The sequence below is a fragment of the Borostomias antarcticus genome (genome assembly GCF_949987555.1).
Source record: "Borostomias antarcticus genome assembly, chromosome: 21".
NCBI lineage: Eukaryota > Metazoa > Chordata > Actinopteri > Stomiiformes > Stomiidae > Borostomias > Borostomias antarcticus.
In genome coordinates, this window is record NC_140254.1 from 401,183 (window position 1) to 425,744 (window position 24,562).

Sequence of the window (24,562 nt, forward strand, 5' to 3'; positions counted from 1 at the left end):
TGGTCAGTATAGAGACACTCATGTCTGAGGCTCGACCGACAGACCGTCACTTCCGAAGAGGACACGGGCTTCAGTCAGAGAGATAAGCTTGTTAGCTATAGATAGGTGCTTTAAACCAAACTGACCAGATCATTTTCATTCATTTTCATTCATTCAAAAGAGAGCTAGTTAGCTCCCTCACTTCATTTAAATGTATTTGGTCATTCTCGCCCAGAATGTAAGCTAATGTTAGCCTAGCTAGTTATGAAGGAACCCGGCTAGCTAGCACTAGCTGGAGAATTATGTTACTATAAGCCCACATTTCCATGATTTCTCCAACAACAAAATGACACATGACTGCACTGACAGGTGGCAAACTATACAAAATGCGGTATTGTCTTACCTCGTAGAAAATGTTTTCATATGATCTTGGTTTTACAGACAGTTAGGTAACCCCCGTCCTCCTCCTGTAAGTGTGTTGACCCGGAAGTATGGATACATGTATGCAAGTCTTCACAGTTGCGCACATATTGCGCATATACATGGTGGGTCGCTTGCAACGTTTATTATGGATACAGTAAGTCAAATGACTAGGCATCGTATATAGAATTAATATTGAAGCATAAAAATGTCACACATTTAGACATTCATAGACCAGTATATATATATCTTTTAAGAAGGCTATTTAGATCATTTAGAACTACATTGACACTTGAAAACGGAATATATGATTTATTCAGTATGAGTAACACAATATTGGATATTATGATCATTTATGCTTAATGAGTAGGGGTGTAACGATACACTAATCTCACGATACGATACACGATATTGGGTTGATGATAACAATACGATACAATACACTAAGGGCAGGTGTGAAGGGCATGTGTGAAGCATTGCAGTAGTGCTGCTGTTCACACCAATGTGCATTTGTCCACATTTCTACTCCAATACACTTTGTGAATTTAGAGCTTAATTGTTGTAATATCATGGATAGGCCTAGAGACAAAGACGTGTTTGTTACCAGTGTTGTGTAGCCAGTGTTCACTGATATACAATAAACATATCACAATATTGTTTTCACCTTGACGATACGTATTGTGACGTTTCTGTATCGCAATATATTGTGGCACGATATTTTGTTACACCCCTATTAATGAGACAGTTACTGACAAACTAGAACTAGCAATCCTTAAAACAGGATTATCATCTGAGTATGAAGGCTATATGTCATGTACAGTAGGTACTATAACAACAACTAAAAGTGTATAGGTCTACCATGGTCAAGTCATTTATGTTTTAAGTTATTTGCATTTTGCCTAGCTATCTTTCCCAACAGAGACAGTGTAATTGCTCCTTCAATATGTGCTTCTAGGCTTGACCAGAAATGTAATTCCATTAACATTTCTATTAACATTTCCATTAACATTTCCATTAACATTGCACTATTGCCACTACTGTCATATTTGGCCTCAGGCACCTTTGGGGACAACTAGCTGTTCAAAGTGCCACTGCTGCCGGGGGTTATGGGTGCAAGGGCGGAGAAATAGGCCCCTCTCTGTGGTGTTCCCAGCTGTCAGGTGACCTCCCACGTCACCCTGTGGAGCTCCGCCCTCCTTCACAGCCTCCAGACACAGCTGTGTAGGTAGGTGAACCAACTGGCCACTCAGCTGGGGAAAACAGAAGCACAGCATTAACATAACACTCCAATACTCCCATTGTTAACGTACCCCTGGCTGGGTCAATACGGTTATAGATCGATGATCTCTATTGAGAAAACCAAAAAAGCTGTTGACAGATCAAATCAAACTTTATTGATATAGCACATGTCATACACAAAGGCAACACAAGGTGCTTTACAGAGAGAAACGGTGGGGAGAAAGTACATAGTGATCCTACCCCTAATTGTCCAGAGGGAAGGAAAAAAAGAAAACAGTTCACCCATTTGAGCCAATATAGGAGAACTAAAGAGTCTCCCTGACCACTCTCAATGAGACAGTCAAGCAAGCTCCTGGAAAATGTTTCATTGTACATTAACTGTAGGAACAATGTAGAAAGCACTAAGCATGGAATAAATACTACGTTATAAGAAACATAACACTATCAAAAATAGAGTAGACGGGTATGTTGCGCACCGAGGTCAGATCATGACCCCTGACCTTCCACTGACCTTCAGAATCATCCATTGTGGTTTGCTGTGGGACAGCTGGAGGGTGGGGCAAGGGTTGAGGACCACCCTCTCTCTCAGGGCGTTGAAACACAGAGCCCCCGCAGGGCCCCAACGCACCTGCCCCATAGAGTTGAGCTCACAATGCTGGGGAAGGCAAGAACAAAGGTAATCAAAGGGAAGATATCATCATCATCATCATTATCATCATTCGTCCTCTCCCACTCAGAGGGGCATGATACTACATAATCCATAATCACATCGTCATCATTGTCGTAAAAGGACAATGCTCGTTTTTGACAACCTGGACCTTATTTACGACATATTATAAGACGTTTGACTCACCGAGATCACTTTGGTGTAGTTCGGAGGCCTGTAGAAGAAATTTTAAATCCAGCGCAAGCCAGTATATCCATGTAATGGCGGTGGTCGGGGCACTTAGAATGCAGTTTCTAAAAATCTATTTTCTGCCGCGAAACGGTTGTTTTCATCAATCTGTCTTGATGAATTGCTAGTTGTGCTTACATAGAGAGCATAGGCCTGTTGTGGTATTTCACATACCTCTGTAATATGATCTTTAGAAACGTCTTTAGACACGAAATATCTTCCTCACTTGCTCCAGCACGCATGCGCACAGCGTGCTGGAGCAACGATTGCGCGCTGTGCGCATTAGTGCTGGAGCAAGTGAGGAAGCTATTTCGTTTCGAAAGACGTTTCTAAAGATCATGGCATGTGAAAACCACAACAGGCCTATGCTCTATGTAAGCACAACTAGCGATTCATCAAGACAGATTGATGAAACTTTCTTTCGCGGCAGAAAATAGATTTTTAGAAACTGCATTCTAAGTGCCCCGACCACCGCCATTACATGGATATACTGGCTCGCACTGGATTTTAAATTTCTTCTACATGCCTCCGAACTACACCAAAGTGATCTCGGTGAGTCAAACGTCTTATAATATGTCGTAAATATGGTCCAGGTTGTCAAAAATGAGCATTGTCCTTTAATCGTTGTTATGGTTACCTGATTGCCATTGCCACTGCAGGGTGCTAAATTCATGGCCCCGCCCCCTGGACCCAGCCCTCGAGGGTAATCTGCACAATAGCCAGTGCCAACATTGTACAGCTTCAAACATACAGGCACATGTTACACAACATAGACATCATGTACAATGTACAGAACAAGAAAAGTGTGCATAATGGGAATACCGTGTGCCTGCGTGTGTGTCTGTAGCTATGTTTCCATCCACACGTTTTATGCGAATTCAATTATATCGAATTAAAAATGCCTTATGGAAACAGTAAAATTTGATTAAAAGTCATGAAAATCGACAAAAAGTTTGTACTGTCGATCTCATCGAATTTTCTCTTGTTCGATAAAAGGCTTTTGTTATAAATGCTTTATCCGATTTAAAGCTCTAGATGGAAATGCATGTTCACCGGCTTAATTCGCATTCATATTTTTAGCGATCCTCACATAATTCGATTGACAAGTGGATGGAAACATGGCTAGAGTCTGCGTGTTTGATTCTCACCTCTCCTGAGAGTGCGGGTCGGTCCTGGGGGATGTACAGTTCAGGGTAGATGTTACTCAGGAACCAGTAGAAGTTTCTGCAGCCCAGTGTCCTCTTCAGTTTCACACGCTCTGTTATGTTAGGGCTCTCAGACTGCACAGGGATAATACTCTTTCAGTACAAGAATGAACACACACACACGTGCACGCACACATGCACACACACACACACACGCACTCTCTCTCTCCCATACACACACACACATACACACACACACGTGCACACACACACACACTCTCCCTCTCTCTCCCATACATATGCACACATGCACACACACACACACACACACACACACACACACACACTCTCCCTCTCTCTCCCATACACACACACACATGCACACACATGCACACACACACATACACACACACACACACACTCTCCCTCTCTCCCCCATACACACACACACCTGCCTGATGAAGTGTGCCAGGGTGTCTCTCTTGTAGTAGATCTTCTTGAACGCATCGAGCCAGGTGTCAGCGAGGCGGACCTTGTTCCTCTGCAGGATGTCGGCGTCGGGGAGGGGGTACGGCAGGTGGTGGCGCTGCAGGTGGGCCACACGGGAACATGGGACCACCTCCATGGAGCCCCCACATGCCCACACCTGGAGGTGGTAGAAAGAGGGGATAGATAGATCCCATGCACACACACGTTGAATTAAAATATTGCAAAATCTTGTACAGTAGTGCATGTACACTACAGCCAAACAGTGGTGTGCCACCCCTGTGTTTATGTGACATTACATTCTACATTAACATTCCACAGAAACATTCCATTCAAATATCCTAAAGGAACATTCCATAGATCAGGTCAAATAATTCCAGTTCTCGAGACTCGATACATCACTCAGTTGGCTGGTGACAGCATTCTATAACCTGTGGGCCTTGCGAGTGCAATATGAATCACATACATCATACTATGTGTCTGAGAAGTTACATTCATCACTACACACACACACAGTAAAGGGAGAAAATAAATTAATCTCATGATGTCATCATTCCTTTACCCTGATTGACAGTTCAACTTGTTCCGCCCCCCAAAGCACCATGCCTGGGTCATAGGCTCCCACGCTCTGGAAGAAGTGTCTGTCAATGACCAGGACTCCGCCCCCTAGTGCTGGGCTCCTATAAGGAAGAAGAAAGCGGTCAATGGACTAGCCGCATCCAAGGACGCTATAATGTCTGCATCTCAATAGTGTTAACCCTTTTAACCCTGAAAATAAAGTTACAACATTTCGAATATTAATTGGATTTTCCCTATAATACTAGAAAGCGCAATTTCTCAGCTTTCAGCAAGTGTTGGAGTGAGGAATTTTTTAGATTTGTTAGATATTTTCTTTATATTATTAAATATTTGTTAGATATTTTTTTAAATGTTGCCGGTGACGTGGTCGTATTAAAAGGGGTAAGTGGCTCCCTCTCCTCATCTCTCATAGTTTCAGAGGGCAACTTCATCTACCTGACAGGCTGGATAGGGGGCTCCTTAGTTGGCTTCTGCTGTCCTTCGGGTTTTTGGTTGAACTCCCAATGGAAGTCCAGTCTCCAGTCAAACACTCCCCTTACTGGCCACTGGGTGGCGCTGTACTGGAATGTCTGCCAGTCTATCACGTCCATGACAGGGGACACAACTCGCGTCCTGTTGAAGGAGAGGAGTCTTCATTCATCATTCATCATCAAAAACACACAGAATAGGCACATTACCCAGAAAAGACTCCATTCATTTCACACATTCCAAAGCCGACATTTGCAGGAATGTACCCAGAAAACCATCACTCTTTAGGGGTCCAGGGGTGTGTGTGTGTGTGTGAGAGAGAGAGAGAGAGAGAGAGAGAGAGAGAGAGAGACGGAGAGAGAGTGTATGTGTTGAGTAGGGGTATCATGTTGTATCTTGTCCAATAAAGATCTATTCATTGACTATTGAGTAAAATAAAGATAATTGAATAAGAAGATTGAGATCATAAACACTGATTTTGCCCCCCCCCCCCCTCCCTGCACCTTGTTTTAAACTGAATTCTTCAGGAGACCAGTGGGAGCTGTGATAATAGCAGGGGAGGGGATTAGAGTGGTTGCCAGTCATCAGGATAAGGGTTCAGTCATCAGGATAAGGGTTCAGTCATCAGGATAAGGGTTCAGTCTAAATGGGGGTTAATGACGCTCCCTTCAGGACACAGGAGATGGAAGTCAAGTGTTCTTAGCCAAAAAGGTTGGATGCTGAACACACCAACCTGCCCACTGAAATTAGACAAATTGAAATCTCTCTCTCTCTCTTTCTCTCTCTCACTTTCTCAATCTAATACACACAAAGACACACACACAGACTGCTCATAATCCCGTGCATGAGTAAGAGTGTGTATGTGAGAGAGAGAGAGAGAGAGAGAGAAGTAGTTCCTGTGTGTGTGTGTGTGTGTGTGTGTGTGTGTGTGTGTGTGTGAGAGAGAGAGAGAGGGAGAGAGAGAGGTAGTTCCTGTGTGTGTGTGTGTGTGTGTGTGTGTGTGTGTGTGTGTGTGAGAGAGAGAGAGAGAGAGAGAGAGAGAGAGAGGTAGTTCCTGTGTGTGTGTGTGTGTGTGTGTGTGTGTGTGTGTGTGTGTGTGAGAGAGAGAGAGAGAGAGAGAGAGAGAGAGAGAGAGGTAGTTCCTGTGTGTGTGTGTGTGTGTGTGTGTGTGTGTGTGTGTGTGTGTGTGTGTGAGAGAGAGAGAGAGAGAGAGAGAGAGGTAGTTCCTGTGTGTGTGTGTGTGTGTGTGTGTGTGTGTGTGTGAGAGAGAGAGAGAGAGAGAGAGAGAGAGAGAGGTAGTTCCTGTGTGTGTGTGTGTGTGTGTGTGTGTGTGTGTGTGTGTGTGTGTGTGTGTGAGAGAGAGAGAGAGAGAGGTAGTTCCTGTGTGTGTGTGTGTGTGTGTGTGAGAGAGAGAGAGAGAGAGAGAGAGAGAGAGAGACTACTGTGTATACCTGTCTTGTGCCACTCTCTCCAGCAGTGGCTCCAGCCAGCCCGTGTGACACTCACAGTGGGAGTCCATGAAGACCAGCACCTCCCCCAGAGCCCTGGCTGCGCCCAGCGAGCGACACCCCCCCACACCCAGGCGCCGCGTACTGCGGACCAGGCGCAAGCCCTCCAGGTGGGACACGTACTCACTCAGCACACTCTTCAGGTGACCTGCGGGGGAGACGCACACAGACTCAGAGAGAGAAGGAGAGATGCGAGAGAGTGATGTTTTTTTTCTGTCCTGGCCCCAGTGGTGGGATGAACTGCCCTCTGATGCTGGACAGCAGAGTCGCTGCCCATCTTTCACCTCAGGCTCCAAACTCACCTCTTCAAGAAGTGCCTTGATCCTCCCTCTTAAGCACCTATGTAGCCTGCACTTTGGCTTCAGCTCTAGATTGTGCTCGTAGTCACTTATTTAAAAAGGTGATGCACTTGTGAGTTCTGGCGAGTAGAAGCACTGATTGCCTACGTTAAATGCAGTTATTATAAGTCGCTTTGGATAAAAGCGTCTGCTAAATGCAATTTAATGTAACAGTAGAGGTCAGTAAACCTACGCTCACCATGCTGACTGAAGTCATCCACCAGCAGGACCTCGCGCAGGTGTTTCTTGGGCACAGTGTCCAATACACTGTGCACAGTGCGCAGGAGCGTGGACCAAGCCTCGTCATGGAAACAGATGACCACGCTTGTGGAGGGCAGGGTCTCGCTGTAGCGCTCCGTGAGGCACCTGTAGTTAGGGACGTAGAGATGGAAACACGCACACGATAAGAAAGCCTACAACAAAATCACATTTCGGTGCGTTTTTGAAATGTATCAAATTAGGCTAAACCGTTAAAAGATGAGCTCAGATCCACGGACTTACCGAGGATGACGCGCCTCGGGCAGTTTGCGGCGCAGCGAGATGCGCTCACTAACCATCTCATTAAAGCCGTATTTCTGCAACGCGGACAGCTCCATGTCCCTCTCCATGTCCCTCTCCATGTCCCTCTCCATGTCCCTCTCCATGTCCCTCTCCAAACTCCCGAACTTTTGCTTAACCGGTTCCCCCATATCCCCAAGCATTGATAGCACCGGGCCCGTCAAATTCTTCTTTGCGCCCGATATAACCACCCTGTAACTCCCTCTTCTCGGCGGTGGAGCTGGGTCCTCTCCCTGGGTCGAGAGCACGAAAAGGAGCTGGTCCTCTTGGAGCGAGTTGAGCGGGGACAGACCGAAACCACGCTCCAGTCCTGCACGGTCCCGGGAGTCCACGATTACTTCCAAATCTGGGGGACCCCCAGAGAGTGGCAGGAGGGGGCGGCGTGGAGACCTCGGGGTCTTTTGGATCTCATCCCGAAATACAAGGTCCGTGAGTCCAAGCGCAGCCCAGGCGAGGGCGAGCAGCAGCAGCCAGAGACAGAGCATCTGCCGCCGACTGGGTCTATTCCACAGTCTCATACTGGATGGAGGGAGAGGGAAGCGCCCACGCCAAAATATTATTAGTATAGCCTAATATACGTCCCCCATCTTTTCAATTAGTGCGTTTTAGGCTGCTTGGTTTAAACTGGATATTAAAACTGAACTCCAACACGGTTCAGCCCACCTCTGGAATCAAATGCCCAAAGGGGTTTGCGCGCAGTCGTTGACGATGTTGCCCATGGTGCACGAATGAGTCCGTATGTTTGGACGATTTCGGTAGTTGACAGATCCACAACTCTGCCCCTCAGACGCCTTTGAGCATCAGGAGATTGAGCGGACGTTGCTCTGAGAACAGGTTCAAGTTCTACCCTGTATCACTCCTGTCTGTTCCGAGAGAGAGAGAGAAAGAGAGAGAGAGAGAGAGAGAGAGAGAGAGAGAAAGAGAGAGAGAGAGAAAGAGAGAGAGAGAGAGGTGCGCTTTCATCTCCCTCTTCATCTGCGCCCCTGTGGTCCTAACGCTAAACGTAACCCCTTCATGAACAGGCACCTGTTGTCTTCCGCTACAGGTTTATCTCATTTGAAATGCCCGTATAAAGAAAGTTTATTTGTGTGAGTGCGCCACTCCTCGCAAGATCGAGGTATCTCCCCGGTGCGTCACACTTCAAAGATATCTCCCTGGGCCAGCTGGCGGCCGGCCCCGCGGTCCCATGACCAGACCCGGCCGCAGACAGAGCCTGGTTCTTGGCAGCCTTCGCGGCTGTTTTGGCGCCCACAGAGAGCAGGTCCAGGGCTCTTGGCTCCGCGAAAGGAAGCAGAACATTCTCCTCCCAGTTGACTTCTTATTTTTATCACACAACGAGGCTACTTTGGGGATAAATCATTGAAACACTGTCAGAACCATGTTGAAAGGACATAGCACGCTTCCTTCCTCACATCTGTCTTCTTTTAAGTGGTTTGGCTTGTTTACTGGCTATCACCTGAGGTGCTTGTTGTGCTGTGTTGACAGAGTTGGCGCCCTGTTCCAGTCTGTTGGCTGAGCTTACAGGACAGATCCTCTGCGTTTGTCTAGTGGCTGTGGTGTCTCTAATTAACTTAAGTGGGACAAAAGGACCTGATGTCCCCCACTAAAGTGTCCCCTCAGGATGAAAGAACCGTGTCCACCTCTGAAGGGTTCCTTTTGGGATGACAGGGCAGAGACACCAGTCTCCTCTCAGCATCTCAGTAATGAAGGAGTCCACAGAGATCTGATGACCAGGCTACACCTGAGGGGGACACCTGGAGAGAGAGAGAGAGAGAGAGAGAGAGAGAGAGAGAGAGAGAGAGAGATACGACAGTGAAATAAAGATAGGCAGGGACAAAGACAGAAAGACAGACACAAAGAGAGACAGAGAGAGAGACAGAGACATCGAGAGGGAGGGAAAGAGAGAGCATCCCATATAAGAGGCGGGGAGGGTGTCGGGGGAAGGTATGAGTCATAGAGGGGAAGGAGGAAGAGAGGCGAGGTAGTGGCGGAGGGCGAGGCGTTGAGGGAAAGAAAACAGGGACATAGGAAATGAGAGAGGGAAGAAAGGAAAGAAAGTTACAGGGTGAACAAGATTGTTTAAGCACCTCTTAGCTGTTCTAGAGGAGTCAGACTGTTCGAGTGATACTTAGAGCCCCCCTGGATTCTGCCCCCCCCACACACACACACACACATCTACATGTACCTGTGTTCTGGCTTTTCAACCTTACATTTTATTCCAGGGGTGTAATTCTTGAATCAACCAGCAGACCAGATCAGAACATTTCCAATCCGCATATAAAATAGGTTCTGAACACCCACACATGTTCCATCGTCCTGCCAAAATAGCCACAGTGAATATTTCCACTGCCGGATCCAGACCGCCATACAAACAAACAGACAGACAGACACATGGACGTTGGGGTCTACAACAGCCAGACCTGCACGCACAGTCACACACACACACACACACACACACACACACAGTCCCACGCACCCTCAGGAATGTTCCGGCATTCCTTCCCCTTCTCAAAGCCAGCACGATAAGTGAGAAGACAGGGGCGAGTGCTGGCATGCATATATCCTCTCCTCAAAACACACACACATACACCAGCACACACACATGCACGCACGCACATGCATGTACGCACACACACACATAGATCTAGAGTCCGTTTATGGTTTCCTCACCTCAAGAGACCCTGGGGTCATGACCTGATACCTCTGCACATCTACATAAAGGAGTGGAAGTGTGGTGGAGTTCAAGGTTTTGATTTCTGATATACTGAATAGCGTGTTTGAGTTATAGGACTGATAATATTGCTCATATTTCTGTACTGTAGTCAGAGACGTTGGACTGGCCTGGACCCTTGTTATGTCTGAGCAGGGTGGTCTCAGGATAGAGCTCTGTCAGAGAGAGAACACGTGCGGAGTGGTGCTGCCCTCTGCTGGAGGCTTGGTTGTACTACATATTAGGCCACAGAACAGCATCACATAAGGTTTCATTGTCACCAGGTGCAGTGCACACAACAACAGCTGTGAGTGGGCGATCCAAAAGTTGTGTCTCTTGTTACTATCTAATTATCGTCACAAAATCTGAAAATATTCTCCCCAAAAATAATGTGGATCTGTCAGGTAGGATGCATATATATAATTTTTTTAAATATAGATTCAGATTTTTATTTAGCCATGTAGGCTTGCACCTACGAGGAATTTCCCTTGGTCTGTTGGTGCATGACAATAAATATTAATAATAATAATAATAATAATAATAAACAGTGCAAAAACAAGACAGAACAATGCAAAATACAATAACAAAGTGATACCATACAATATACAATACAAAATCTTCAAACTAGACAGTGTCAGTGTGGTTCTCATGCCTTGTTGATGAGGCCAGCTGCAGTAGGAAAGAAGCTGTTTTTGTGGTGTGAGGTTTTGGTCCTGATGGACCGCTGCCTCCTGCTGGAGCAGAGTGGTGACCAGGGTGGGAGGGATCAGCTACAATCTTTCTCCCCGCTTCAGGGCCCTGGAAGCGTGCAGTTCCTGGAGGGATGGCTGCAGTCAATCACCCTCTCAGCAGAGTGGATGACATAATGCAGTCTGCACTTTTTCTTGGCTGTGGCAGCAGCATACCAGATGGTGATGGAGGAGGTGAGGATGGACTTGATAATGGCGGTGTAGAAGTGTAGAACTTGGAGTTGTAGAAGGCCGCAAGGCCGAAACTTTGTCTCAATAAATCATCCACCATCTGATACTTTGTAATTTTCGTAATTTGTTAATGTGTAACTTGTAAATTTGCAATTTGGAATATGTTGATTTTTGATTGACAGTGATTTTTTTTAACCAAATGTGGCCAGCATCATGAAGAGCAAAAAAAGGCAAAAAAATTGTTTCCTCAAAAAATGACTTATGCCATTATTTTAAGAAGGTGAAAAAATTCATAATGCATCTTTTTTGGGGGTGGGAAATACAATACCTTTATTCAGCACCTTTCTAAAAGCTCTGTTTTTTTATTGATTGATCTACATATAAATGTTAACTATATCACCTTTAAACATGAGTGGCAAGTTTAAAAATAGGCTTTAAAAAGTACAGAGATGTATAGGCCTACATTAATTCATCATGTCGTCCAGAATACTATCATTGGCCCACCCTAACCATTATAATTTCTGATTGAATAGAGTGACTTTAAGCAGATTGATTAGATTGGATGGGAGCGTGGTTTTGGAGAACAACTTAATCAGGTCTTTCTGATGACTGTTTACCTCTCCATGGACAGCGAGTCCTCAGCACATACCCACTAGAATCACGGTTAGAATCGCTGTCCGCCTCTCAAATTGGGCTGACATATCTATTAGACCTAGGCCTCTGGTCAATCACACTGTGGACTAGCCAAAATCCTAAAATAATAAATTCACAGGGTCTCATGCAGTCTCATGTCACGAAAACTATTTTTGGGGTCTTGCTAAGGCCAATTTATAAACTAATAGTGTTGAAGAGTAGGCTACTGACCTATTGACCTCAAGGTGATGGCTTATTATGTGAAGTCCCTAACACGGCTTATTGAACCTCACCACCAGGTTTCATTGTTATCCGTGGCTCATGAATCTAATATGTTATTGCTTAAACTACCATCACATCAATCAGTCACAGCCTCTCTTAAAATGCTTCTCCCTATTCTCTATCCCAAATGTGTGTGTGCTCCAATGCGCTCTCTCTATCAGAGCAGTGCCACTTGATTTAGACCTCTGTTCGTGCTCACAGCTCAAAGGTCAACTCCTCAGTGTTAACTCACACACACGCATTCCTCTTCAACCTCCCTCTCCGGAGGAAAGGCCCAGGTTGGACCCTCTTTAGTCAACCTGGGCGGATGGGCCTTATCGTCCTGCTGTAAGACCTTTAAGCTAAATCTCAATCATCAATTCAATGACCCAAGCAAGATATATATCAATACTCCAAACAAATAAAGGCGAGGAGAAAATATCTGATGCAAGGGTAAAAATCTTTTTGTTATACACAAAATTTGGTGTTATACATAAATTATACAGATAATCTAGTTACATGAAAAATACAGGTTACAAAAGAAAAACATGAAAGAGAATAGCTCCCAGGTCTAACCTCTCTAACCTCTTCCACGCCTCTGTTGGTGGAAAGAAAAGTCTGACTTCCTCCATTCCTCTGTTGATGGAAAGAAGAAGTACCTCTCCCTCCTCGTGAGCTGTTTTTTGAACCCCCTTCCAGGAGGGCAGGGTGTTGACGTCACGTCTCTTCGGGTGAACACAGTCCTTCTCTCCTCCCTGGCAGTTTAACAAACCCAAAGCAGGACATCACAGAATAAAAGTCTAATTAACAGCTTATCAAATATCCTACTGTAAACATTACCTATATACTCAAACAGTTGATACCTGGATACATTCTCTCATCATTACATTGTCATTACTGTCTCACACGTATACAAGGTTACATAATTGATATTGACTAAGAACAGAACATGACTTATAAATGTTTACTTCTACTTTAAGTGATTACATTTCCAATAAATGATATTCAACTCTAAGCAGTGTTACTAATTGATTACATCTTCTATTTTTAAGCCTGTTATTTGCATCTTTACACACTAAATGTTGTTGTTGTTTCTCAGGCAGTCCTTCCAACACAGCTCCTTTGATTCCTGCACTTCTGATAAGCGCCAGGCCTGAGCCGGATGGGGGGGTTCTTATCACTTTCCCAGTGTTAGCCGGGCCCTTGTCAGTTCCATGTGTGTGTGGACCATTCACAGAGCCGGCCCTGACCTCCCTGGGGCCCTAAGCAAAGTTCTGCTAAGGGGCCCTCCTACCTGACCCGTGAGACATGTAAAGCTTTTTCTATTGACACCCCAACGCTACAATCGAGTCCCTCCCCCCGCACTGCTTGTAGCTGATGCTGGCTGTACACCTCTGGTTGTGCTAGTGCTAGTTCTGGTTGAGGCTGCCTGTACTTCACCTAGGTCTGTGTTAGTAGTTCCCGAAGCTGGCTGTACTGGGCCTGTGGTATCTGTTGAAGCTGGCTGTACTGGGCCTGTAGTATCTGTAGTAGCTGGCTGTACTGGGCCTGTAGTATCTGTAGTAGCTGGCTGTACTGGGCCTGTAGTATCTGTTAGCTGGCTGTACTGGGCCTGTGGTATCTGTAGTAGCTGGCTGTACTGGGCCTGTAGTATCTGTTGAAGCTGGCTGTACTGGGCCTGTAGTATCTGTAGTAGCTGGCTGTACTGGGCCTGTAGTATCTGTAGTAGCTGGCTGTACTGGGCCTGTGGTATCTGTAGTAGCTAGCTGTACTGGGCCTGTAGTATCTGTTAGCTGGCTGTACTGGGCCTGTAGTATCTGTTGAAGCTGGCTGTACTGGGCCTGTAGTATCTGTTGAAGCTGGCTGTACTGGGCCTGTAGTATCTGTTAGCTGGCTGTACTGGGCCTGTGGTATCTGTTAGCTGGCTGTACTGGGCCTGTGGTATCTGTTAGCTGGCTGTACTGGGCCTGTGGTATCTGTTGAAGCTGGCTGTACTGGGCCTGTGGTAGCCTATCTGTTGAAGCTGGCTGTACTGGGCCTGTGGTATCTGTTGAAGCTGCCTGTACTGGGCCTGTGGTAGCCTATCTGTTGAAGCTAGCTGTACTGGGCCTGTGGTATCTGTTGAAGCTAGCTGTACTGGGCCTGTGGTATCTGTAGTAGCTGGCTGTACTGGGCCTGTGGTAGCCTATCTGTTGAAGCTAGCTGTACTGGGCCTGTGGTAGCCTATCTGTTGAAGCTGGCTGTACTGGGCCTGTGGTAGTTATGGCTGAGGCTGGATGTGGATCAACTGAGCTTGTACTAGCTGATGATCCAGCATCTCCTTTAGTTTTACTAACAAACTTCAGGATAGCACCTGTAAATTATAGGTAACAATGCTATTATTAATTTTATTATCTTATTAATTTCATCAGCTGCAATATGGATAGGTCTATCCCTAGTGAAAAACTATTACGCAAGTACACTTAATACATGTACTTCAACGTAGCTAGCTAGCTACATTATCTAGCAGCTAGACTCTAGCTAACTCATTTGGCCACACAGAGTAAATATTCATGGAACAGATCGGGTAACCTTAGCTATTACCGCAACACATTTCCGAACTGCAGTTTATAAACAGCTTTGCACGTTGTGTCATTTCTCAAACCGTACATAATAAATTTCACTCTCACATTTGCCAGGCACAAAGTCACAGAACTACAGAAGAGCATTAGGGCCAACAACTGATTTTTTTAATTTTTTTAATTCTGAGTTTAAAGTCAGAATTTCTGACTTTAAAGTCAGAATTTCTGAGGAAAAAAGTCAGAAATAACTTCTGAGATTAAAGTCAGAATTTATGAGATTAAAGTCAGAATTTCTGAGAAAAAAAGTCAGAATTTCTGACTTTAAACTCAGAAGCTTAAAAAAAAAAAAAACTCCGCTGTTGGCCCTAATGCTCTTCCGTACAGCCCTGGAGTCACTGGCTGACAAGCAAAAGACACACGCAGACCAAGAGATGCGCAGACCAAGAGATGCACTGCTGAGCCCAAGTGCTGGTTAGCAAGACAGACAGACTAGGATGTGCTGAAAGCTAACAAGCAACTCAACGTTAACTTTAGCCACTGTTATTTCCTGACATCAAACTTGGAGAGGAGATAACACAAGTTTACCTGATTGCTGTTCCTGCAATTCAGTCTCATGCTTTTTTCCCCCCTCTTTTCATTGCCCGAAATGTAGCTCCGCTTCATCTTCTTCTCTATGCTGTAACTGATTGACACCTGCTTTGGCACGAGAGGAGGGGAAGGCGGGAACTTACGTAATTTGCGGGGCCCTACACAACTTGCGTAGTGAGCGTATAGGGAGGGCCGGTTCTGACCATTCATTATTCATCCAAAACATCTGTTTTTTAGAGCTTTTTTATTTATTTTTTAGCTTATAATATTTATTCCTACCTTTCCGTCCTGTCCCAGGTGCTTGGGCCGGATCTGCCACCATAGGCCTCTTGTCTCTCATGTCTGACTCTTGGACCTAATGTGCCAGCCCTTGGTGCACTTGACAGTCCACCTCGTTCCTGACTATTGGTCGGGATCACTACAAATAGCAAGTAAAGGTGAATATTGAACTATAAATAAGTTATCTCATTGAGCTTTAATGATAGGAATTGTGCCTGGTCCCATGCCAGATGCACGAGGGATACCCAAGACTGGCTTTCTTTTAGACAACTCAGAAATAAATGTGCAACAGCTGTAAGGAAAGCTATTGTAAAACTAAGCTAAGACGACTTTTTGGATTTAGTCTCTAACTCCTATTCAAACCCTGCAAAGTTCTGGGGTTCTGTGAACTTAACTAAAAACAAACCCTCTAGTTCACTGCCCTTGTCTATTAATATGGATGATCATGTAATCTGTGATCTAAATGATATTTGTTTTGCTTTTAATAAGCACTTCACTGAGGCTGGGCACTTATTTGATAGGTTGTATACTGTGCTGGCTGCCTTGGATACTGATTCTGGTTGCATCCCCCCTTTGGACCGTGTCTCTCATTTCTCCTTTCAGCCTTTTACCCCTAGTGAAATGTTAGGAATCTTCAATCCATAAACCCTAAGGGACCCTCTACTGGTGAGGACAATCTAGATTAGTTACTGGCAGCCCCAGTCATTAGTGAGCCATTGTCATGCATTTTTAATCTCTCCATTGCATCAGGTATAGTTTCTCAGGTTTGGAAATGTGCCCAAGTGGTCCCGTTGCACAAACGGGGGATAGTTATCCAGTTTATCCCTATCTCCAGATTACCATGCTTAGCCAAAGTTCTGGAGACCTTGGTAAACAGCCAATTGAAATCTTTTCTTTTAAGTCACTCAGTTTTAAATACTCACCAATCTGGATTCAGAGCTAATCACAGCACCATTTCTGCTCTTACTCTTGTTACTGATGACATCATCTGGGCATTAGACAACAGGAAACACTGTGCTGCCCTCTTTGTAGATCTTTCAAAAGTATGTGTTACAGACTATCTGTCTTCAAGGTGTCAGTGTGTGAAATTGGGTAACATTCAATGTGATTTTCTGTCTCTAGCTAAAGGTGTGCCCCAAGGCTCAGTGTTGGGTCCTGTCCTTTTCACCATCTATATTAATGTTTTTGTCTCTGCACTAACTGGCTGTCATGCTCATCTATATGCTGATGATACAGTTGTCTATTGTATTGCGGATACTGTTCAGGAAGCCATTGAGAACCTGCAGCTTTCTTTTAATGTGCTGCAAGAAGCTCTCACCGATCTGAAACTAGTCCTTAATCCTAGCAAATCTAAGTTTATGTTGTTTTCTAGAGCCAGAATTGCAGATTATGAAAGGCTCCATTTATTAATGGCTTATGGCTTGTGTATTGAGAGAGTCACCGAGTACAAATATCTTGGTTTGTGGCTGGATGATGAACTCATTCAAGTTTCATGTACTGTAGACAGTCTAGCCTCTAAGCTGCGGCAGAAAATTGGCTTCCTGTACAGAAACCGTTCTAGCTTTCCTATGTTCAGCAGGAAGAGAATTGTTCAAGCTGTCTTCTTATCAGTATTAGACTACCCTGAAACCCCTAGACTCTGTCTACCATTCCGCCCTAAGATTTATTACGGGTGATAGTTCTGACACCCACCACTGTGTTCTTTATCATAATGTAGGCTGGTCTCCTCTCTCTTTAAGGCGTAACTATCACTGGTATTTGTTTATTTTCAAAGCCATTATAGGTAAACTACATACCTCATCTCTGTTGGACTGGAGCCTTGGCACCAACCAGACCAAATCTAATAATCGGCTTGTTCTCAGAGTGCATTCTGAACTTGGTAGAGCTGCTTTTTCCATGATGCTCCTTATACCTTTGCAACAGACTCTAAAGCTTGAGGTACTTTCTTCAATCGCAGAGTTTAAATCCATGGCTCTTGACATTTGTACTTCGACCTGTAAATGTTGTTATTATTATTATTATTGTTGTTTTGTATTTGTTTTGTTGTTATTTGTGTATTTGTGTAAACTCGTCAACACTGTAAATGAGGGAAACCTCAGTGCTTTACGAGCATAAATAAAGGTTTTAAATTAAATTAAATTAAATTGGATTCTATAGGAATTCATCATAAGACACCACCATGTGATGGCTGGACCAATAATATCATCACTGCTGACCATGAATAATTCCAATTCACTACGACTCAACTAAACCAGCTATTTTAAATCAGCTATGACCATGCTGTTTTCATATTGTAATATTCCCAGTGCCCAGGTAGAGCAGCTAGCTGGGGATTGGCTCCCTGGTTTGATCCCAGCTTCTGGTAGCGTCGGCCGGCCGCTCTTCCTCCCGGCCGCTCTTCCTCCCGGCAGCGTGTTGAAGTGTCCTTGAACAAGACACTGAACCCCAAATTGCTTGTGGGTGGCACGGTGCATTACACCTCACCTCACAGCAAGAAGGTCCTGGGTTCAATTCCCACATGAGCTATGTCCCGGGCCTTTCTATGTGGAGTTTTCATGTTCTCCCCATGCTCACTCAGGTTCCTTCCACATAGAACCCCAATGTGAAAAACATGCAGAAGAACAGATGCTCTTCAATCCAGTCCCTGACGAGGACCCGGACTGAACACTTAGACTTGACTTGGTCCCCAGGCGATGAGGCTGCCCACTGCTTCTGGCTGTCCCTGTCCCTCTGTGTGTGTGTGTGTGTTCTGTGTAGCCGCCCATTGCACGTTTGTTGTCACAAGCTGTATGATAAGAAACTGTGTCTGTAGAATAGGACCTTGACTAGACCCAGATCTTGTCTGGACCTCTTTTTCCCCCGAATACAACCCTTTCAGAACGCTGCTTAAATTGTTTCCTGTGCAATTTTCTAATTCACACACTTTAAATGACTTTGATCAATATAATTTTTTTTTACATATTGCAACAGCAAAAACAACACGTATGTGAAATACAGGCTACGATGTTGTAGCGTCCCATGATAAACATCATCCAAACCTGATCTGCTCTAAACAAAACTAAATTAGGTGCATGACTAAAACCCCACATAAAAACATGACAGAGAGGTTTAGCCATGCGGTGCTTCCAAACGCTGTACTCGTGACAGCGACAACAGGCTGGTCTGTCTGCTGCTCACAGGACACTGCGCGGAAGGGTCGCTGGTCAGGAGAATTGCACGTCTTCCGGTCTGCGCTTGCCCAATACACATGTGAGGATGCATGCCGCCTCGTAGGCATGACTTAGGGAAAATAACTATGGCCCCCAATCTATTTTAGAATGTGTTCCATTATATTCATATAATTGGGCAATGTTAGGAAAATTATGCACTTAAAATCCTAAAAACGTGCGTGTCTTTAAGAAGAATTGTTTTGTAATAACAGTAGGCCTATTGAAAATGAACATTATCACACATACAACTTACAAAAGATGAAAGGCCAAATCAATAAGCTTAATAGTTCAGATGAAAAGATTAAATAGAATAGAATGACTCTACAATATAGCCTAATAGAAAAACGTTTTGATTCTCTTATTATTTTGACGATTACAAAAATGAGGCCTTATTATAAGTTAAACACTGATTCTCTATGATTTTAGACATTCTAAAAGAGACCATAGAAATAATAATTTCATCGATCTGAAACCACTTGAGGATGGTCATGTTGACTAGGCTACATGATGACGCAAATTGCCTCCAAGTGCCTCCAAACTGTCTCGGTCTTCCTGGAGACAGAATAACTGTAGCTTCTAGATTGTAGAAGGAGCCTATAGGCCTGTTTTGCTTGAAGAGGATCCGTGAGGGATGGGGACATAGGGATGCGCGCGCTTCTCGCTCGCGGGAGGGACCTAATGAGGGATGAGATGCAGCTCGTTAACGTCACATGTTTGCGCGCGCAGTCCCGCTACTGTATTAAATTATGGATCTCGGGGCACGCGGAGAAGTTGCAGAGAATTGGTAGTGGGTGCTCGTGGAAGAAGGTATAGGCTACGTTTGGTGGGGTCTGCGCTCAGAGGCACTTTGGGGGGCTGTGGTGTGAATAGAACGGTTGCACATTTTCCTTCAAGGTGGACATGGCAGGTTCACAATATATTTTTTTGCTGGCATGCACGTTTTTAGTTTATCAGGCCGATGGACGCAAAAGTAAGTTACTTTTCGTTAAGCTTTCCTCATCATCAATTAGATTGTATTGTTCAAGAGGCATAGACTATAGCCTATAACTGTATGTAGCCTACATTAGTTAGGCCTAAATGACTAAAATAACTTCAAAGCTCAAACACAAATGTTTTTGGATAAATATAGCCTACATATTTAAATATTTTATTTGTATAAAAAACAGAGGGCCTATAAGTCCGAAGTCTCATATTCATATTCACTCATATTTCCATATCCTCCCGTGTGGATAGACGTCTTTGCAAGAATCATCGCATACTTTTTTTGTTGAGTTGGCTGCACATATTCCTCTGACAGTGTTCATCTCATTCTAAGTTTGTGAAAAGGCGCGGAGTGTTTGTGCTTTAACGGGGTCCGAGCGCCTGACCCGTCAGTCCGAGTCTCATGAGCCCAATTAGCGCGCGTGCACTGGGTGACAGCCTTATGGTGTCCTGCATAAATAGTCCCACCTTCTCTACGGTGTATTTCAAAGGTTTTATTTGGAAATTCAGAACTTAATAATTAATTGAAACATAAGAAAGATCTCTGGCCCACATACAGGTAGCCCACTACATGCGCTCTTACCTTGTCTTATAGCCTAAAATAATTTTTATGCAAATGCGCTTCCCAAAGAAACAATGTCTATTTGCTGGCTATTATTTACTTTGCTGAAGAAAGGTTAGCTCAAACAAAACACAGTTGAGTCACTAATTGGCAAAGTTAACGAAGAATAGCTTAATGAATTCGTGTTCTTTTTTTCTATTCTATTGCTTCGTAATAACATTTTAGGCCTAGCCTAATTGTAGGCTACCTGCCCTAGACAAGCTAGATTCATTCTTATTTAGTAGCATGCCTAGGTTATTAGTTTGACCATTCCATTTCATGGACTTTGCTGCCCTCCAGAGGCAGAATATATGCCCGTATCAGTGATCAAATTGATCTAATATGCTGCCGTGCTTCTAATAATTACATACCTCACATGCAAAGCATTTTACTTTATCTATAATGTAGGCCTCGGTGTCAATTATCATTATTGCCAACAAACATCTCTCTTTTCTCTCAGCATATAGGGAAATGTTCCCTCATAAACACTCGCCGTCAATGAAGTGGCCGCCGATCCCCGGGTGGAATCCGGACGGCAACCCATGGGACGACTACCTCTACCCACCTTTTGGCCCCAAGGGCCAGGACCTCACACAGAGAAAGGGTGGGTTGACCATTGGACTTTTCAAGGTCCTAAAATATTTAAAGGGTAACCATTGCACTTTTCTTGGCCCTAAAATATTTAAATCCACATTTTTGCATCAGAAGCCTTACCGTCTAATGTAATTTTCCTCAGGTAAACCCACAGTGCGTCTCACCAGCGACAGCCCAGCAATAAACGGCTCCTTGGTCTCGTTTACCGCAAAACTGGAGTATCCTAAGTGCCAGAAGGAGGACGCGAATGGGGACCTCGTGTGGGACGAACACTGTGACGACGGTATGGAGGCCTCAGGTGCTTCCCATTGACTGCAGCATACCAACACATCAACACAGAAATGACACCATCTGTCTGTAACTATGTACCCAATCTGTCCCTGAAAGACAGGAAATATTATAATGGAAAATTATAAAATGGAATTGAAGTTACTATGACCGCTACACATTGCTTTGATTGGTTGATTAATTGAGCACATAATTGATTAATTGATTAAAAGATACTAAGTTAAAGATACAACATAAAAGGCCTTCAAACATGATTAAAGAGATTAAAAAGATGTTATTCTTGTTTTACCTGTGCTGTTTCTGACTTTGCCTCTCACCTGTCCTCCCCGGCTAGCTAACGGACAAGTGCGTTCTGGCTATGTGTACAACTGGACCTCCTGGCTGGATGACTATGGCTTTGGAAAGTGCACAGATGTGAAGAGATGCAATGTGTTCCCTGATGGTAAACCCTTCCCCCAGAGCAACGACTGGAGTCGCAAAGGCTTTGTCTATGTGTGGCACACTATGGGTAAGAGAGGACACACGGACACACACACACACTAACACACACACACACACACACACACACACACACACACACACACACACACACACACACATTGGTGTAAGACACTCACCATCTTTCCATCTCTCTCTCTCCCTCCCTCTCCCACTCTTCCTCCATATCTCTCTCTCTCTCTCTGTCTCTCAGGCCAGTATTTTGAGACGTGCGACGGCTCCTCTAGCAGTCTGTCCGTCAACACCACCGGCCTCACTTTGGGGGCCGAGATGATGGAGGTAATGGTGTACAGGAAACGTGAACGCAGGAAGTACAGCCCCCTCGCCACTGACAACACGGTCTTCTTCGTGACAGGTCAGTCCTGGATGCTAGTGGTCAGACTAAATGATCAAACGATGCGAGACACACACGCACACACACACAAAGCCGATGACCATCTGTTTTGTATCACCGTCTCCACAGATAAGATCCCCCTGGCCGTGAACATATCCCAGAAGGCAGCAGCCAACCTGTCGGAGAGCGTGTTTGTGCGCGGCGAGGAAGTGGTGTTCACCGTCAAGATCCACGACCCCAGTGAGTACCTCAAGACTGCCGCCGCCGTTGACTTCATATGGGACTTCAAGGACGGCAACCAGCTGGTTACCCATAGCAACGTGGCCACACACGCCTACAGCACGCTGGGGGACGTCAACGTCAAGCTGACGGTGGAGGCGGCGTTCCGCATTGAATGCCCCGCAACCTTGCCCACGCCTATGAGTGTCACCTCACCGCAAACTACAGGTATGGTGGACGCACACTGCCCACACGCACATACACTATAGATAGACGCACCTGTGTTCCCTCATCCTGCCAATGAGGATTGATGTTTGTGATCTTTATTTGATGTTTCTCTCTCTCTCTCTCTCTCTCTTCATCAGCGGCTCCGACTCCTCCCCCTGGCACTCATGCAATCACTAGCAAGATGGAGACCACTCAGGGTAGGGAGAACTCCAATGATGCCAGCCTGATTCATGTCCTTTCATCACAGTCAAGAGCATTCAGTGTTGTAATAGTTGACCTGTTTTTTGTCCTAATCATTTCCTGCTTCCTGTCTCAGGGCCTGTCACCAGGCCCCTCCCCAGCAACCCGCCAGTTCCCGTGACCACAGGCTTTCCCACCACGGAGCCGCTGCCCACGGAGCCCCTAACGGCAGCGTTCGTGACCCCGGGGCTCGACCCCACCCCCGCCCCGCCCGTCATCCCCTCCGCCTTGGCCGTCCTCCGATACACACGGCTGAAGGGAGGGGAGTGCTTCCGCTATCTCTACGGAACCTACCAGGGTGACATCACTATCATCGGTGGGTTAGGCGCACACGCACAAATCCACGAACGCACGCACAAAGACACACATTCTTGGAGATGCCATCACAGATGCTTTACCCTCCACAGAACCCAAGCAACCAATGAACAGCCAGCCAGCCAGTCGTATTGTTGATGTGTCTGCTGCCAAGGTGACCAACACTGACATCAGCTTCCTGGTAAAGTGTCTTGGCGGGTGAGTTAATCAAGAAAAAAGAGAAAAAAAGAGAATGCACACCTTGATTGGAGAGGCGCCGACCCAGGGGTGTCTAATGATCTAAAATTGATAGAGAGGGTCGCACACTCCGATGCTCCAATGCATGAATGATTTTTATCATCCAACGTCTCGACAGTAAGCCGCCTTCATCAATGCTTTGATGGGACGGGTAAGTTAGTCAGGGTTCCCCCAGGGAATGTCAACGCATTAACTACCATATTTCCAATCAAGTAAAGATCTACTACCTATTTATTCATTAACATTGCGTTAACCACCCCTTCCCCCCCCCCCCCCTATTCCATAGCGCTCCGACCTCGGCCTGCACCATCGTGTCCGACCCCACCTGTCGACAGGTGCGGAACATCATGTGTGACGACGTGCCACCGTCGTCGGGGTGCGAGGTGCGTCTGAGACGGACCTTCCTGGAGCCGGGCACCTACTGTGTCAACATCACCCTGGAGAACGCCAGCAGCCTGGCCCTCGCCAGCACCACCGTCACCATCGGCAAGCCTGACACCCCTGGTCAGTCACCCTGGTCAGGAAGCGGCCGTGACGGTCGTATCGCCTGGATCGTGGGGGGATGTGATGGGCTTTCCGTTGCTTTTCTTTTGTGTTTGGGAATGTTCTGTGCATGTTCCGTAGTTGTTTGTTCTTGACCTTTTTTTTCCTGTTAGTAGCTCCCAAGACTTCTCATGCTGCAGAGGTGGTCCTCTCTTCCAGTGCAGTCCTGGTGGCCATCTTTGCCTTCATTGCCTTCATGGTCTACAGGTGAGTAGTCTCCCCCTCTTGTCGCTTGATTGTTGCTCCTCCCTTCTCACCTCATACCTGTGAAATGTTTTTCCCCCCACTTTCTCTTTTCCCCCCACTTTTTCCATCAACCTCTTCCTTTGCTCTGCTCCCTACTTTTCTTCTCCTCTCCCTCTCCTCCCTCCCTCTCTACCAGGCGCTACAAGGTGTACCGGCCAGTCAGGAGGTCACTGGTGGAGGATGCCAGCAGCCATGAGAGGGTTGGAGGTCGCATAGGCAAGTTGAGGGACACGCTGTTCCCCACCAATGAGGAGAGTCGTCACTTGCTAACAGACAGGCGCCCCCTGTAGGACAACCACGGGTACTACAAAACTGAGTTTTTCTTCCAACAGGCTCTGTAGCAGCCCTGTCTGCACGTTAAGCACATGTATACACCCCAATAATGATAAATGTAAGTAATCAAGCAAACCTCCTCACATTTTTAGTGCCAGACTAATGAGGGGATGAAAGATGGAAGTTTCA

At 45.6% G+C, this 24,562-nt stretch overlaps 2 protein-coding genes across 2 annotated transcripts; one reads left to right on the forward strand and one right to left on the reverse strand.

Annotated features, from left to right (window-relative positions):
* Positions 1 to 1,451: 1,451 nt before the first annotated feature.
* LOC311323486 (polypeptide N-acetylgalactosaminyltransferase 15-like) lies at positions 1,452 to 8,133 on the reverse strand (the record flags this gene model as incomplete). The annotated part of the gene is made up of 10 exons (XM_084455725.1): positions 1,452 to 1,649; positions 2,150 to 2,293; positions 3,171 to 3,272; positions 3,682 to 3,813; positions 4,130 to 4,324; positions 4,727 to 4,844; positions 5,179 to 5,355; positions 6,663 to 6,867; positions 7,257 to 7,423; positions 7,559 to 8,133. 10 exons carry the CDS (start codon positions 8,131 to 8,133, stop codon positions 1,452 to 1,454), a joined length of 2,013 nt encoding a protein of 670 aa, XP_084311851.1.
* Positions 8,134 to 11,041: 2,908 nt separating this feature from the next.
* gpnmb (glycoprotein (transmembrane) nmb) lies at positions 11,042 to 24,390 on the forward strand (the record flags this gene model as incomplete). Its single annotated transcript, XM_084455496.1, has 12 exons — positions 11,042 to 11,081; positions 20,819 to 20,962; positions 21,095 to 21,235; positions 21,575 to 21,748; positions 21,932 to 22,093; positions 22,202 to 22,519; positions 22,657 to 22,716; positions 22,836 to 23,075; positions 23,167 to 23,272; positions 23,598 to 23,815; positions 23,971 to 24,061; positions 24,237 to 24,390. The coding sequence occupies 12 exons, from the start codon at positions 11,042 to 11,044 to the stop codon at positions 24,388 to 24,390; spliced, it is 1,848 nt and encodes a 615-aa protein (XP_084311622.1).
* Between the last annotated feature and the right edge of the window lie 172 nt (positions 24,391 to 24,562).